The sequence below is a fragment of the Podarcis filfolensis genome, assembly GCF_964270895.1.
Source record: "Podarcis filfolensis genome assembly, chromosome: 4".
In the NCBI taxonomy this organism is placed as follows: domain Eukaryota; kingdom Metazoa; phylum Chordata; class Lepidosauria; order Squamata; family Lacertidae; genus Podarcis; species Podarcis filfolensis.
In genome coordinates, this window is record NC_139607.1 from 96,246,314 (window position 1) to 96,262,815 (window position 16,502).

A 16,502-nucleotide genomic window follows, 5' to 3' on the forward strand; every position below is an offset into this window, starting at 1 on the left:
TTTAAAGCAGGCATAGGCAAACTCGGCCCTCTAGATGTTTTGAGACTACAATTCCCATCATCCCTGACCACTGGTCCCGTTAGCTAGGGATGATGGGAGTTGTAGTCCCAAGACAGCTGGAGGGCCGAGTTTGCCTATGCCTGGTTTAAAGATTTGCTGTAACCCTCCCTCCTTTTGGAGAAGGGTGGGTGATAAATAGAATATATAACTAACAATAATGACTCCCGCTGGTATCAACAGCGTATCAACACAGCAAAGGAATGGGTGAACTGGGGTTCAAATGGGTCCGTGCTCCTACGAGGAAAATGGGTGTGAATTCACCCACAGGGTTTCAACTTTGTTGTTGTTGTTTAGTCGTGTCTGACTCTTCGTGACCCCATGGACCAGAGCACGCCAGGCACTCCTGTCTTCCACTGCCTCCCGCAGTTTGGTCAAACTCATGCTGGTAGCTTCGAAAACACTGTCCAACCATCTCGTCCTCTGTCGTCCCCTTCTCCTTGTGCCCTCCATCTTTCCCAACATCAGGGTTTTTTCCAGGGAGTCTTCTCTTCTCATGAGGTGGCCAAAGTATTGGAGCCTCAGCTTCAGGATCTGTCCTTCCAGTGAGCACTCAGGGCTGATTTCCTTCAGAATGGATAGGTTTGATCTTCTTGCAGTCCATGGGACTCTCAAGAGTCTCCTCCAGCACCATAATTCAAAAGCATCAATTCTTCGGCAATCAGCCTTCTTTATGGTCCAGCTCTCACTTCCATACATCACTACTGGGAAAACCATAGCTTTAACTATATGGACCTTTGTTGGCAAGGTGATGTCTCTGCTTTTTAAGATGCTTTAATGGCCCTCAACCAGCTCATCACTGAGCCCAGACCCTGGTCCATGCCTGATTCAGATGTTATGCAGAATCATAGAATCATAGAATCATAGAGTTGGAAGAGACCGCAAGGGCCATCGAGTCCAACCCCCTGCCAAGCAAGAAACACCATCAGAGCACTCCTGACATATGGTTGTCAAGCCTCTGCTTAAAGACCTCCAAAGAAGGAGACTCCACCACACTCCTTGGAAGCAAATTCCACTGTCGAACAGCTCTTACTGTCAGGAAGTTCTTCCTAATGTTTAGGTGGAATCTTCTTTCTTGTAGTTTGGATCCATTGCTCCGTGTCCGCTTCTCTGGAGCAGCAGAAAACAACCTTTCTTCCTCCTCTATGTGACATCCTTTTATATATTTGAACATGGCTATCATATCACCCCTTAACCTCCTCTTCTCCAAGCTAAACATGCCCAGCTCCCTTAGCCGTTCCTCATAAGGCATCGTTTCCAGGCCTTTGACCATTCTGGTTGCCCTCCTCTGGACACGTTCCAGTTTGTCAGTGTCCTTCTTGAACTGTGGTGCCCAGAACTGGACACAGTACTCCAGGTGAGGTCTGACCAGAGCAGAATACAGTGGCACTATTACTTCCCTTGATCTAGATGCTATACTCCTATTGATGCAGCCCAGAATTGCATTAGCTTTTTAGCTGCCGCGTCACACTGTTGGCTCATGTCAAGTTTGTGGTCAACCAAGACTCCTAGATCCTTTTCACATGTACTGCTCTCAAGCCACGTGTCACCCATCTTGTATTTGTGCCTCTCATTTTTTTTGCCCAAGTGCAATACTTTACATTTCTCCCAGCTGTGTGTCTTCAGCATCCTGGAGACATTTTGCTCCAAATCCTCTAGTGCCGGCATGGCCAAACTTGACCCTCCAGATGTTTTGGGACTACAACTCCCATCATCCCTGACCGCTGGTCCTGTTAGCTAGGAATGATGGGAGTTGTAGTCCCAAAACATCTGGAGGGCCGAGTTTGCCTATGCCTGGTTCAAAGGCTTGGAAAGCATGAAGATTTTCCCCTCTTAAAAAAATCTGCATGGATTTGGGATGAAGCAGACTTGGCGCTCAGCTTGTGTACAAGGGATACGGACCACATCGAGGCTGTTGCCTCCACCTCGATGCATAAAATCATAGAATTGTACAGTGGTACCTCGGGTTAAGTACTTAATTTGTTCCGGAGGTCCATTCTTAACCTGAAACTGTTCTTAACCTGAAGCACCACTTTAGTTAATGGGGCCTCCTGCTGCTGCTGTGCTGCCAGAGCACGATTTCTGTTCTCATCCTGAAGCAAAGTTCTTAACCCGAGGTACTATTTCTGGGTTAGCGGAGTCAGTAACCTGAAGTGTATGTAACCCAAGGTACCACTGTATTGTTGGAAGAGACCCTGAGGGCATAGCTAATAATTTATTATTTATACCCCGCCCATCTGGCTGGGCTTCCCCAGCCCCTCTGGGCGGCTTCCAAAAAAATATTAAAATACTGTAATACATCAAACATTAAAAGCTTCCCTAAACAGGGCTGCCTTCAGATGTCTTCTAAAAGTCTGGTAGTTGTTCTCTTTGACATCTGGTGGGAGGGTGTTCCACAGGGAGGGCGCCACTACCGAGCTGTCAACTTTCTCCTTTTCTTGTGAGGAATCCTATTCGGAATAAGGGGATTTCCCTTTAAAAAAGGGAAACGTTGACAGCTATGCCTGAGGGTCATCTAGTCCAACCCTCTGCAATGCAGGAATCTTTTTGCCCAACGTGGGACTCGAACCCCCAGCCTTGAGACGTCGAGTCTCCCGCTCTGCCGACTGAAGCGATTCGCCTACCTTTCTTCGGAGTGTTCCAGTCAAACACGAGCCAGGCCAGGTACGCGGCTGCAATCAGCCAGCAGTCCGTACAGAGGATGTACATGAGGATAACAGTACAGGCCACACCTGGGGCAGAGATGAAGAGCAAGGAGAATTAACTCATTTTGCTAAGAAGGGATTAGTCCTGGCATACAAACACATACCCTCGCCTCTTGAACCCTTCTGCATCGCTCTTTGCCCCCCTCCCCTGCCCGGCCAAGCTAAATCGGATTGTGTTGTTTAAGGCTCAAGTGACATCACAGCCGACCGGCTAAGCCTCCTGCACAGATTCATCCAAAAAAAGCTTTCTCCAAAGCCACCTCAGGTTACTTCAAAGAGATATTACCGGCCGGCTTCAGAGTCTACCTGGGTCACATGCTTCCAGATGTTTTCAACTTTAGGATGTGCCAATATCGAATTCTTATGTTTCAAGGCTTACATTTGTGCCAAGAACGTGGCAATGTCAGATTCTCATTTTTCAAAGCTTCAGTTTAATAATAATAATACAGTGGTACCTCAGGTTAAGTACTTAATTCGTTCCGGAGGTCCGTACTTAACCTGAAACTGTTCTTAACCTGAAGCACCACTTTAGCTAATGGGGCCTCCTGCTGACGCCGCGCCGCCGGAGCACGATTTCTGTTCTCATCCTGAAGCAAAGTTCTTAACCTGAGGCACTATTTCTGGGTTAGCGGAGTCTGTAACCTGAAGCATACGTAACCCAAGGTACCACTGTAATAATAATAATTATTATTATTATTAGTATTATTATTAATTATACCCCGCCCATCTGGCTGGGTTTCCCCAGCCACTCTGGGCGGCTTCCAACTGAATATTAAAAACAATACAGTCATACCTTGGGTTGAATGTGCTTTGGGTTGAGCGCGTATGAGTTGCGCTCCGCAGCAACCCGGAAGTAATGGAGCGTGTTACTTCCGGGTTTTGCCGCTTGCGCAGGCGCAGCGAAAAGCGACGCGCATGTGCGCAGACATGCCATCACTAGTTACGTTTGCTTCTAGATACGAACGGGGCTCTGGAACGGATCCCATTCGTATCCAGAGGTACCACTGTACAGCATCAAACATTAAAAACTTCCCTAAACAGGGAACAAAGCTTCTGCAGCAGTTTGTTGGTGGGCGGGAAATTAAGCCCTCGTTGAAAAATTCACCCACATTTCAATGCTAATTTCTCCCCAAAGACACATTTCCCCTTGCAATACAATGCCTTTTAATATGTTATTTTCACCCACATATGCATTTATGTGCACACTTTGCCCCAGTACATGCAGTTTGCTACGCATTACTTGGTGGGAGAACTGCCTGGCAAAATTCAGAGAACTGCAAATTTCAAAAGGACAGGTGTGTTTTCGTTTGCTTCTGGTTTCGGAAAGTGGGACTTAGGTAGGCTTGCATTTGAATAAGAACCAAGTCGAATTTCTCCATCACCCCAAACTACAACTCCCAATCAGCCGCAGCCAGTGCAGCTCAGGCTAACAGGCTGGAGTGGAAACTATGTGCAGCCAACATACCAATTTCTCCAAGATCACTGCTTTAAAAAATTCATTTGAGGTAGACGCAAAGAGAATCCAGACTCTCCACCAAGATACAGTGTTAGGAACTCAGATATATAAGCTAATCACCAGGTAGCACCTTAAACCTAGGTTACAGTCACCACAATGGAATGTCTAAGCGCCTTTTAAAAATAATAACCCATATGAACCTACCCAGACCCTGAAATCATCTTCTATGGCCCTCCTTCGTGTGCCTACTCCTTGAGAGGTCCGGAGGGTGACAACATGAGAACAGGGCCTTCTCTGCAGTGGCTCCCTGTCTATGGAATGCTCTGCCCAGGGAACTGATTTACATCCTATGCCCTTTTAAAATGTGTGTTTTTGGGAGGAAGAGGGGGCTACTGAGGTGTTGTTTTTATTTTTATTATGTATTTTGTGGTTTTATATCTTGATTTTGTTCTGTGATCCGCCCTGAGACCCCCGGGTATAGGGCAGTATATAAATTAAAATAAAATAAATAAATATCAATTTCACTTTTATGCTGCTTTATATTTTAAAGGGGGAAAAATCTCAAAGTGGTTTACAATGCATTAAAACATTGAATAAAACAATCCGGAATAAAGCAAACTCAAGCTTCAAGGGTAATATTTCAGATCCTTCTCTAAGGGACATTTTGCTTTCCCCATATTTATTTACCGACTTAATTTATAGAGCTGCCCCATAGCAGAAGGTCTCTAGGAAACCAGGGTGGTGTAGTGGTTAGAGTATCGGTCGCCAACCTGGCAACCAGAGCTCTCCACGTGGTTGCAATCGGACCCATGCCAGTTGCAAAACGTGCCTGGCTAATTTCTAACACTGACCAAGTCTGAGGGCTCAACCAGATTTCCTGTTGCACCATCTTTAAAGCTCCGTGTCCCAGGAAAACACGCTCTTTAACGCTGTATCGGAACAAACGGCGGTTCGGATTTCCCACGGATTGCCGTTTGTTCCGACTCAGCGCTAAAGAGCGGGGTTTTACGGGGATAGCGCCGGGGCAAAAAGAAAACATAATGTTCAGACATGAAGCTTTAAACTGTGCCTAGAAACGCAGCACAAAAGGCAGTCAGGATGAGCCCTGCTCTCTTGTACTTCACACACCGATAAGAAAACAACAACATGTTTATATGCAAGGGGAGCAAGAGGGAGGGACCAGTGCCTGCGAGGAACGTTCAGCTACTGCTATGTTCAAAACGCAAGTAAAATGCCAACTGGGTACAGGTTGTTTTGCCCCACAGGGCAAAGTTCAGACGAACATAAGCACTCTGCTGGATCAAGCCAAAGGACCATTTACCGTATTTTTTACTCCACAGGGCGCACTGGACTATAGGGCGCACCTAGTTTTTAGGGGGGGGGAATAAAGAAAAAAAATATTATTCCCCCCCCCCAGCCTCAAAGAGCAAAGAAGCCAAGATAGCAAGCGGGGGTCTGGGGCGGGGAAAGCCCGAGCTTCCCCCGACCCCAGCCCCCAAAACAGGTCCAGGAGCGGCAGTAAAATTGCGCGCAACCTCGCCGCCGCTCCCGGAGCTTGCAGGGCTGGGGGCGGGGTAAGCCCAAGCTACCCCCGACCCCAGCCCCCAGAACAGACTGCTATCTGCACTGTGCTCCCCGGGCTTCAGGCTGCAGGCTGCTATCTGCAAGCCTTCGGAGCGCTCTGAAGGCTTGTGGATAGCTGCCTGAAGCCTGGAGAGCGAGAGGGGTCGGTGCGCACCGACCCCTCTCGCTCTCCAGGCTTCAGCGAAAGCCTGCATTCACCCCATAGGACGCACACACATTTCCCCTTCATTTTTGGAGGGGAAAAAGTGCGTACTATAGAGCGAAAAATACGGTAGTTCAACATCCTGTTTACCAAATGCCAGCAGGAAACTCACAAGCAGGATACGACCACAAGCGTCTTCTCCCGTTGCTCTTCCAGAGCAAGTGTTCTTTATAGGTGCAGCACCACTGATCCCAGAGGCAGCCATTACCATTAGGACCCCGAGCCATCAATTGCTTCATCTCCCATGAATCTGTGGTGGTGGTTATTAAAATCTGCATACCACCCTATTCCCACAGGTCTCGCAGCAGTTCACAAGATAAAATCGCAGGATAAAAACACAAAATACATAATAAAACAACCCAATTATCCGCTCTCCCTAACACATTTTGAAAGGGCACCCGTCAGACAAAGGCCTGCTTAAAGAGGCAACGTTTTTGCCTGATTCCTAAATGTGTATAGTGAAGGTGCCAGGTGGTTCTCCCTGGGGAGAGCATTCCACAAATGGGGAGCCACTGCAGAAAAGGCCCCGTTCTTGTGTTGCTACCCTCTGGACCTCACATGGAGGAGGCAAAGGAAGAAAGGCCTCAGAGGGTCCGGGTCAGGAGAGAGACAATTCTTGAGTTATTGTGGTCCTGTTCTGCCGTTCTCTACCTCAGGCATTACCCCACTCATACCTAAACCAATCACATTCAACAATATGACAACCTACATGAAAAGGGCCATTGCCAAGCCTGTATTTATAAGATACACTCCTAATATCTGGAGCGCTAATACCTTGACTCCTCCTGGGCCATCTCATGCTCCTCTCCCATCTCTCACCTGAGAGGGGCCCAATTCCATACGGCAGCGGGCTCTCACCCTCGAGGGTGCAGAACTACTTCCATCCACTCAGTTCTGCATAGGAAAACCATCCTCTGCAGAGTTGCTAAGCAACCACTGTCAGGACACAGCTTTTTTGCAACCACTTGCAAAAGGGATGCTTTAGCACCAGAGAGAAGATGGGGCGGCTGTAGCCCTGCAGGTGAGGTTCTCAGGTTGCATTGCCCATGGTGGCGAAAATGAGGGCCATATTCCCCTCAAAGCCAGGGCTGGGTAGGGCCAGGAGCAGAGGTGGCCAGAGCAATGGGTGCAAATGTTGCCTTTGTAAAGGTAAAGGTAAAGGGACCCCTGACCATTAGGTCCAGTCGTGGCCGACTCTGGGGTTGCGGTGCTCATCTCACTTTATTGGCCGAGGGAGCCGGTGTACAGCTTCCGGGTCATGTGGCCAGCATGACTAAGCCGCTTCTGGTGAACCAGAGCAGTGCACAGAATCGCCGTTTACCTTCCCGCCGGAGCGGTACCTATTTATCTACTTGAACTTTGATGTGCTTTCGAACTGCTAGGTTGGCAGGAGCAGGGACCGAGCAACGGGAGCTCACCCCATCGCGGGGATGCGAACCGCCGACCTTCTGATCGGCAAGTCCTAGGCTCTGTGGTTTAACCCACAGCGCCACCCACGTCCCGCTCCCTGTGTGTTTATATGTAAATAAAGTAGATTAGCCAAAACGCTGAGTCGCTGAGGTATGTTACGCATGATGCACAAACTCTGCAGATCCCTAAGTGTGCCGGTGTCGGTTGGCATCGGTCGCTGGGATGTTCTGGCAGAAGAAAGCTTTTGAAGTTCCTGAACAATCAACCCGGAGCGAGGGAACATGCCAGTCAAGGATGTGTCTCTGCCAGGGTCCTACTCGAGTATAGGCCGAGCTCCTGACACAGACATGGTTTAAAAACAGACCTGCCAACCAACCGCCGACTTCAAAACACAAAAACATTTGACTTACCCATGATGAGGAAACTCAGCACCCATTGCAGCACTGAGATGATCTGAAGTTGCTTCTCTACTTTAGACTTAGACAGCCAGGACAGATCCTGAAACGCGGAAAGGATACCGGACCCCGTGCCTGGAGAGAGAAAGGGGGGGAGAGAAAAGGAGAAAGGCTTAGTCACCAGGTCCTTGGAAGAAACAAAAAGCAGACAAGTATGCAACAGTCTCCAAATTCTAGTCGCTTTCTGGTTGTAGGAATTAACACACATAAACCATGGTCCTATTTACTCGATCCTCTGCGTGAAAGGGGAACTGGGCTACACATCCTGGCATTAATAATAATAATAATAATAATAATGTATTATTTATATCCCGCCCATCTGGCTGGGTTTCCCCAACCACTCTGGGCGGCTTCCAACAGAATATTAAAATACAATAGTCTATTAAACATTAAAAGCTAGCCTTCAGATGTTGTCTAAAACTCTGGTAGTTGTTCTTCTCTTTGCCATCTGGTGGGAGGGCGTTCCACAGGGTGGGTGCCACTACCAAGAAGGCCCTCTGCCTGGTTCCCTGTCACTTGGCTTCTCGCAGGGAGGGAACCGCCAGAAGGCCCTTGGAGCTGGACCTCAGTGTCCGGGCAGAACAATGGGGATCCAAATGGTCCGCTTCTTCCAGGCGTGCCCATAAGCCCCACCCACCACGCCATGACCTCCAGAGGAGGACTCGGCCAAAGGTAGCCAATGAGGTGCATGGCAGAAGTCGTTGGACTACAACTCCCATCAGCCTTAGGCAGCATAGACATTGACCAGGAATGATAGGAATTGTAGTCCAACAACAACTGGAGGGTACCACTTTGACTACCTACCCCTAGTCAAAGGATTAGGTCTAGAGCAGGGTTTCCCAAACTTGGGTTTCCGGCTGCTTTTCGGACTACAAATCCCATCATCGCTAGCTAGCAGTACCAGTGGTCAGGGATGATGAGAACTGCAGTCAAAAACAGCTGGAGACCCAAGTTTGGGAAACCCTGCTGCCAGGCATTTAATGGTATGCAGTGTAACACTGAAACTCATAATCTGTTTTTGGTTAACATTTGGCGATTTCTTAATGGCGGCGATTTTGTTATTTTTATAAGGTGGTGTTGCTTTAATACTATGTAGGTAGCAGTTTGTTGCTATTTTTTTTAAAAAAAAACACTTTATGTATTTGTAGTCATGTTTATTCAGCATCCTTTCTTTCTTTTCAAAGGGCATGCAAGAAATATTTATTTGTTTGTATGCTTGCTGCTCTTGGGAGCCATTAGCAGAAGGGCAGCATAAAAGCCACTTGAAAAATAAATATATATTTATTTATATATATATTTATATGCAGAACTTGTGCCTAATTTTTGCAATAAAGCAGATCCAACAAGGATCCAGCATTCTGTCTCACGAAGGCAGATCAGATGCCTCAGAGATGTTTACAAGGAGAACATTAACTCAAAGTCTTGGAACTGGTATTCAGCTAGTATAGTCAGCAATAGACCACATTGTCCGTGATAATCTGCCCAGTCTCTTTATAAAGAAGCATAAACCAGTTCTGTTCACAGCTGAAATATACTGACACCGCCTGTGAGCACGGTCTCAACACCCTCATTTGCAGCATTCTCTTTAGAAAGGCTCACAGAAAATGTTACAAGCCCAATACAGTGGTACCTCGGGTTACAGACGCTTCAGGTTACAGACTCCGCTAACCCAGAAATAGTGCCTCAGGTTAAGAACTTTGCTTCAGGATGAGAACAGAAATTGTGCGGCAGCAGCGGGAGGCCCCATTAGCTAAAGTGGTGCTTCAGGTTAAGAACAGTTTCAGGTTAAGTACGGACCTCCGGAACGAATTAAGTACTTAACCCGAGGTACCACAGTGGTACCTCGGTCCATGAACAGCCCTGTTAATTACTGTATTTTTCGCTCTATAAGACGCACCAGACCACAAGACGCACCTAGTTTTTGGAGGAGGAAAACAAGAAAAAAAATATTCTGAATCTCAGAAGCCAGAACAGCAAGAGGGATCGCTGCGCAGTGAAAGCAGCAATCCCTCTTGCTGTTCTGGCTTCTGTGATAGCTGCGCAGCCTGCATTTGCTCCATAAGACGCACACACATTCCCCCTTACTTTTTAGAAGGGAAAGAGTGAGTCTTATAGAGCAAAAAATACGGTAACTGTTCGGCATACGAACTCCGCAAAACCGGATGTAGGTGTTCCGATTAGCGAACTTTACTTTGGTCTACAAATGGAAGCCGAACGGTGGAAGGGCATGGCGGCGGGAGGCCTCATTAGGGAAAGCGCTCCTCGGTTTAAGAACGGTTTTGGTTTAAGAACTGACTTCCGGAACGGATTAAGTTCGTAAACCAAGATACCACTGTACACAACCTTCCTTCAACCTCACCCCAAGTCCGAGACTGCAGTGTTAGAAACTCAGGTGTATAAGCGAGGTGAACCAGGGTTAAAGGTAAAGGGACCCCTGACCATTAGGTCCAGTCATGACCGACTCTGGGGTTGCTGCGCTCATCTCGCTTTATTGGCCGAGGGAGCCGGCGTACAGCTTCCGGGTCATGTGGCCAGCATGACTAAGCCGCTTCTGGAGAACCAGAGCAGCGCACGGAAACGCCGTTTACCTTCCCGCCAGAGCGGTACCTATTGATCTACTTGCACTTTGATGTGCTTTCGAACTGCTAGGTTGGCAGGAGCAGGGACCGAGCAACGGGAGCTCACCCCATCGCGGGGATTCGAACCGCCGACCTTCTGATGGGCAAGCCCAAGACCACAGTGCCACCCACGTCCCATAGGGGAACTTACCAGGAAACTAATAGTAAGAGGCTTAAACAAGCCTGCAACCAGCTATCTGCTGTGCGTTTAAAAGGGGCGTGTAAAACTCTGCTAAGTCATAGAACTTGCAAGCACAAGTTAGGAAGGATATTAATCAACAATATATCCTCTCCTGCCTCCCTGAACATTCCCACAAAATGCAGCTTGTTACGGAAAAATCTAGGTGCGAGGCTGCTCTGCCACCCAGCTGGTTGGGCAGAGCCCGCGGGTCCCTGCGGAATAAAGGAGTCCAGCCACCAACTGGAGCAAATAGCTGTAGACCAAAGATTATTGCGCAACAGGCTTAAAGAGGAATTTTGAACCCCGAGGATGGGGTGACAAAGACTTTTAAAACTTTCCCACCATATCCCAGAATACAGTTCGTACAGCATCATTGCTACATCACTAACATGTCACAAAAGGGGAGGGGTAGACAGGGGTTACACTGGTTTAACCTTGGCAAACATGTCCAGACAAGTCCTTGGTACAAGATTAGCATAAGCAGACACGGCAGGGCAAGACCCAGGTATAAGATTAGCACAGGCAAACACCTCTGAAGTCCCACCACCCAAAGTACAAGAGAACTTCCTTTGCACGTCTGGACCCCTTGGCAAGTCTGGTGATGGGATTAGACTTTCCTTGGCTAACAAACAGCTCAGCAATTGTCAGCTCTGGGCACTTCCTGGGGTAGACGGTGTGTATACATGGAGGAAACTGGCAAAGGAGTTGGTTTTGTATGATTGTTAAAGCTAGATAACTTCCCACAGCTGCCAAGCCAAAAGGATAAAGGTAAAGGTAAAGGTAAAGGGACCCCTGACCGTCAGGTCCAGTCATGGCCAAGCACTTTGACGTGCTTTCGAACTGCTAGGTTGGCAGGAGCAGGGACCGAGCAACGGGAGCTCACCCCGTCGCGTGGATTCGAACCGCTGACCTTCTGATCGGCAAGCCCTAGGCTCTGTGGTTTAACCCACAGCGCCATATAACAACTTAATTTCCATAACTAGCTTTACACAAGAACAAGCTGCCATGTCTAAGCTTGGTCCCATGTGAGAAAGTCATATGGCAGACCGAGATGTGACGGAGAGAGTGGTGGTGCAGGAATCCCAGCAAGTATGTAATTTGCAGAGGAGCCACAAGGACGCAATTCCATCGCTGTGGCATTCCTTGCCCATGTGGACAGGAGGCATGCCAGTTATGGGGAGAAAACAGCAACGCCAAAAGTCAACGACCTTTCAAATAGCCTTGGTCCCAAAGATCAGCAAAACAGAAGGCCTGAAATTGAGCCACGAGATCCCTGCCAGCTTTTTGTTTCCTTACGTTGCAAGATTCCACAGGCGCTTGAACTTTTCGGCAGATGGACTATGGAAAGGGGAGGATTCGGCTAACACGCCCCCCTCCAAACCAAAGCAAAACAACCCACACTCCTTGTTTGCAAGCAGCTTTCGTCCATCTGTAAACTGGCACAGAGAAAGTTACACACTGACGGATCCCCGAGAGACAGGAAATCCCAAGATCACTCTTGAGAGACCAGAATTTGCTTTTCGGTTTAACTTTTCACAAAGCCAGGAACAAGGCAATTGTGACTGTTTTCATCACCAGCTTGGGGAGGGGGGGGGGGAGAGAGACTTGATTTACACAAACGTAACACAGCCATGTAAATTTTAAAATGTGTTTCAATGTTTTATTTCACAAGATGCATTTTTTAAAAACAAGTTAACCTCACGTTTTTCAAAACGTAAACAAAAGCAGGGTTTTTTTTAATTGGAAATTTTATTTACAACATAAACACACACACACCCAATACAGTGGTACCTCAGGTTAAGTACTTAATTCGCTCTGGAGGTCCGTACTTAACCTGAAACTGTTCTTACCCTGAAGCACCACTTTAGCTAATGGGGCCTCCTGCTGCCGCCGCGCCGCCGGAGCACGACTTCTGTTCTCATCCTGAAGCAAAGTTCTTAACCTGAAGCACTATTTCTGGGTTAGCGGAGTCTGTAACCTGAAGCGTATGTAACCTGAAGCGTATGTAACCCGAGGTACCACTGTACAGAAATCCACCCTCATTAAATGTGAACATAACATACAATAAGCATAACATACAACAATACAAACAACCAAATAAAAGACTTCCTTTATCCTGCATCTGGCCTCCTAATTTACTTCTTATAAGCCATTTCCTTTATGAATAATTATTAAGATTTTTCTAATTATAACTTAAATATCCACAAAGTCTCCTGCAGACATTAATCGAAACAAGTCCAGGTATGTGTTTTAGGGTACTGTTTTGTGAAGTATTCTCTGCATTTTCCCCATGCAGTTTTTTTTAAACATCTAGCTTCATCAGTAATTTTAATGTGCATTTTACAGTGTTACTCAGAGGTTATAATTAAGTGATATAAAAACCCTGTTAAATAAATAAATGCACCAGGTTTCAAATGACAGGAGGTTCCTCTCTCTTTTGGCTTGCACCTGGAGATTTATTTTGGGGAGAATTTTGAGTCGGTAAGAACCCCTGAGCAAGAGGGATGATAATGTTCCCCATCTCCCTCTTCCTTCAATAGTAGTAAATTCTCCAAAGGCTGCTTTTACTGGGTTTGTCTCCTTAGCTCAGCGTAACTGGAAGCTTAAATGGCTTTTTCATTCATTTTTAATCGGTTTGTTTAGCGATATTGTAAGTCAAGCAGCAGGAGAGGGAACAAGGAAGCAGGTGCACAGACGGGCTTTTGATCTTCGGATGAAGGGTGGTATTATACAAAATTAATAATAATGTGCCACAAACATTATTATCCAAGAACGTAATTGCCCCCTCCATCTGTGCAAAAGACTTCAGCATCCTTCAATGGCTACATTCCAGAGCTGTCGTGTGTGTCTTGCTACTTAGATACCTTGATACCTAGAATAGGTATCTAGATATCAATGTCCTGTCCTGGTTAAAGTGTCAGAATAAGGGCAGGGAGACTCAGGTTCATAACACACTCAGCCCTAAATCTTACTGGATTACCTGATACATGATTACATGATATTCTTGTAAAGAAGCTGGTAAAATGCGGTCTTGACTATGCTACCACTCAGTGGATTTGTAACTGGCTGACTGACCGAACCCAAAGGGTGCTCATCAATGGTTCCTCTTCATCCTGGAGAAGAGTGACTAGTGGGGTGCCACAGGGTTCTGTCTTGGGCCCGGTCTTATTCAACATCTTTATCAACGACTTGGATGATGGACTCAAGGGCATCCTGATCAAATTTGCAGATGACACCAAACTGGGAGGGGTGGCTAACACCCCAGAGGACAGGATCACACTTCAAAACGACCTTGACAGATTAGAGAACTGGGCCAAAACAAACAAGATGAATTTTAACAGGGAGAAATGTAAAGTATTGCACTTGGGCAAAAAAAATGAGAGGTACAAATACAAGATGGGTGACACCTGGCTTGAGAGCACTACATGTGAAAAGGATCTAGGAGTCTTGGTTGACCACAAACTTGACATGAGCCAACAGTGAGACGCGGCAGCTAAAAAAGCCAATGCAATTCTGGGCTGCATCAACAGGAGTATAGCATCTAGATCAAGGGAAGTAATAGTGCCACTGTATTCTGCTCTGGTCAGACCTCACCTGGAGTACTGTGTCCAGTTCTGGGCACCACAGTTCAAGAAGGACACTGACAAACTGGAACGTGTCCAGAGGAGGGCAACCAAAATGGTCAAAGGCCTGGAAACGATGCCTTATGAGGAACGGCTAAGGGAGCTGGGCATGTTTAGCCTGGAGAAGAGGAGGTTAAGGGGTGATATGATAGCCATGTTCAAATATATAAAAGGATGTCACATAGAGGAGGGAGAAAGGTTGTTTTCTGCTGCTCCAGAGAAGCGGACACGGAGCAATGGATCCAAACTACAAGAAAGAGGATTCCACCTAAACATTAGGAAGAACTTCCTGACAGTAAGAGCTGTTCGACAGTGGAATTTGCTGCCAAGGAGTGTGGTGGAGTCTCCTTCTTTGGAGGTCTTTAAGCAGAGGCTTGACAACCATATGTCAGGAGTGCTCTGATGGTGTTTCTTGCTTGGCAGGGGGTTGGACTCGATGGCCCTTGTGGTCTCTTCCAACTCTATGATTCTATGATTCTATGATTCTACCTTGAGTTAATCTCCATCTCTCAGCTTTATATGGGGTCACAGGAAAGCAGGGTGGATAAAAATCAATGGTTTTTTATTTAAAAAATCAGTTTTTTATATTTAAATTGGATTTTTAGAATAAAATGCTTTTGGAAGAAAAAAATCTTTCTAAAGATTTTCTCTTTAAGCTGTGGGATCCCACAGCTAATTCTCCCCTGGTCTCCTCGCTGGCCCAAATAGGACTAATTTAGCCAGCTAGCCCTGGTGATCATCTCTATTGGATCATGTCTATTGGATGGATTTCCCCCCTAAATTGATTTTTGAATTCTGAATTTATTGTTATCCACGTTTTATACTGGGAAGGGCAGGGTATAAATAAAAAATTATTATTATTATCATCATCATCCCATTGAAGGAACATTGGCAATACAGAAGTCAGGAGGTAGATCTTCATCGAGTGCCATAAAAATAGTTTTGCGCTAGCTGCATTGCATAAGCTCCTTTGAGCTTTTATATAAAAGGACACCAGAATCCAACTTGACTCTGAAGTCGCATCAATAATTTCAGGGGGACTTACTCCCAGGTGTACAGATAAGCTTGAAGGCATAAGAAAGCAAGCAAACAAAAAAGGTGTACTTTGCCCTCTTCATAGAGCTGCTAATGGCAGAAGAAGCCACACCTGAAATAATACTCCAATCCCGCTTTAAAACAGTCTTTTAAAATGATCAGATTTGCAAGAAGTGTCTTTCAATTCTTATAGTATATTGGAGTTCCAATATATTTTTTTATTTATCATAAAATTTATACACCGCTAGATTGTACTGTGGTACCTCGGGTTACATACGCTTCAGGTTACAGACTCCATTAACCCAGAAATAGTACCTCGGGTTAAGAACTTTGCTTCAGGATGAGAACAGAAATCATGCTCTGGCGGCACGGCAGCAGCAGGAAGCCCCATTAGCTAAAGTGGTGCTTCAGGTTAAGAACAGTTTCAGGTTAAGAACGGACCTCCGGAACGAATTAAGTACTTAACCAGAGGTACCACTGTACTTGGAGAGAGGCTGGGAGAAGGACTCAGAGCTCCTGTCTCCTCTAATCCACCAGGTTTTGGACGCGACAGAGATCCCAGCAATGCCCCACTGCCAGATGTGACAGGATACCCGGAATGGCAAGTCCTTTAAAACTTGCTTCGCTGAGGTCAACAACGCTCCCCGGTCCCCACATTTGCAAAATCTGGTCCTGCTCATCCAACACTGAAGGATGCGAGCATGGGATACTTTGTGAAGGGGCCAAAAACTAGGCTTCATTTCACCTGGGCGAAAGCCCAGTTTGGCACACAAAACGCACACAGGCTGGGAGTCTCAATGGTGCTCCTCTGGAGGCTTCATCTGGGGCTAAAAAAACCTTGGCTAGCCCCCCTGTAGCTACATTGGTGCCTCAGGTTAAGAACTTAATTCATTCCGGAGGTCCGTTCTTAACCTGAAGCATCACTTTAGCTAATGGGGCCTCCCGTGGCCCTGCGCTGTTCTCATCCTGAAGCCAAGTTCTTAACCCGAGGTACTATTTCTACATTAGCAGAGTCTGTAACCTGAAGCATCTGTAACCCGAAGTACCACTGTACAGTAAAAGGTAAAGGTAAGGTAAAGGACCCCTGGACAGTTAAGTCCAGTCAAAGGCGACTATGGGGTTGCGGCGCTCATCTCACTTTCAGGCTGAGGGAGCCGGCATTTGTCCACAGACAGC

The 16,502-nt window shown here is 46.7% G+C and overlaps 2 protein-coding genes and 1 long non-coding RNA gene across 3 annotated transcripts in view; all 3 read right to left on the bottom strand.

Moving 5' to 3' along the window:
• The window catches only part of MOGAT2 (monoacylglycerol O-acyltransferase 2), a 229,251-nt gene that overhangs the window by 107,760 nt on the left and 104,989 nt on the right, over window positions 1-16,502 (bottom strand). The gene's annotated exons all lie outside the window — the stretch shown is intronic.
• LOC310761006 overlaps window positions 1-16,502 on the bottom strand; it is a 177,755-nt gene that overhangs the window by 21,227 nt on the left and 140,026 nt on the right. The window lies entirely within an intron of this gene.
• The window catches only part of DGAT2 (diacylglycerol O-acyltransferase 2), a 64,948-nt gene that overhangs the window by 21,227 nt on the left and 27,219 nt on the right, over window positions 1-16,502 (bottom strand). Inside the window, exons 2-3 of the mRNA XM_083610050.1 lie at window positions 7,825-7,944; window positions 2,682-2,789 (exon numbers count right to left, since the gene is read on the bottom strand). Coding sequence (XP_083466176.1) covers window positions 2,682-2,789; window positions 7,825-7,944 — 228 coding nt within the window. The remainder of the gene's footprint in view (window positions 1-2,681; window positions 2,790-7,824; window positions 7,945-16,502) is intronic.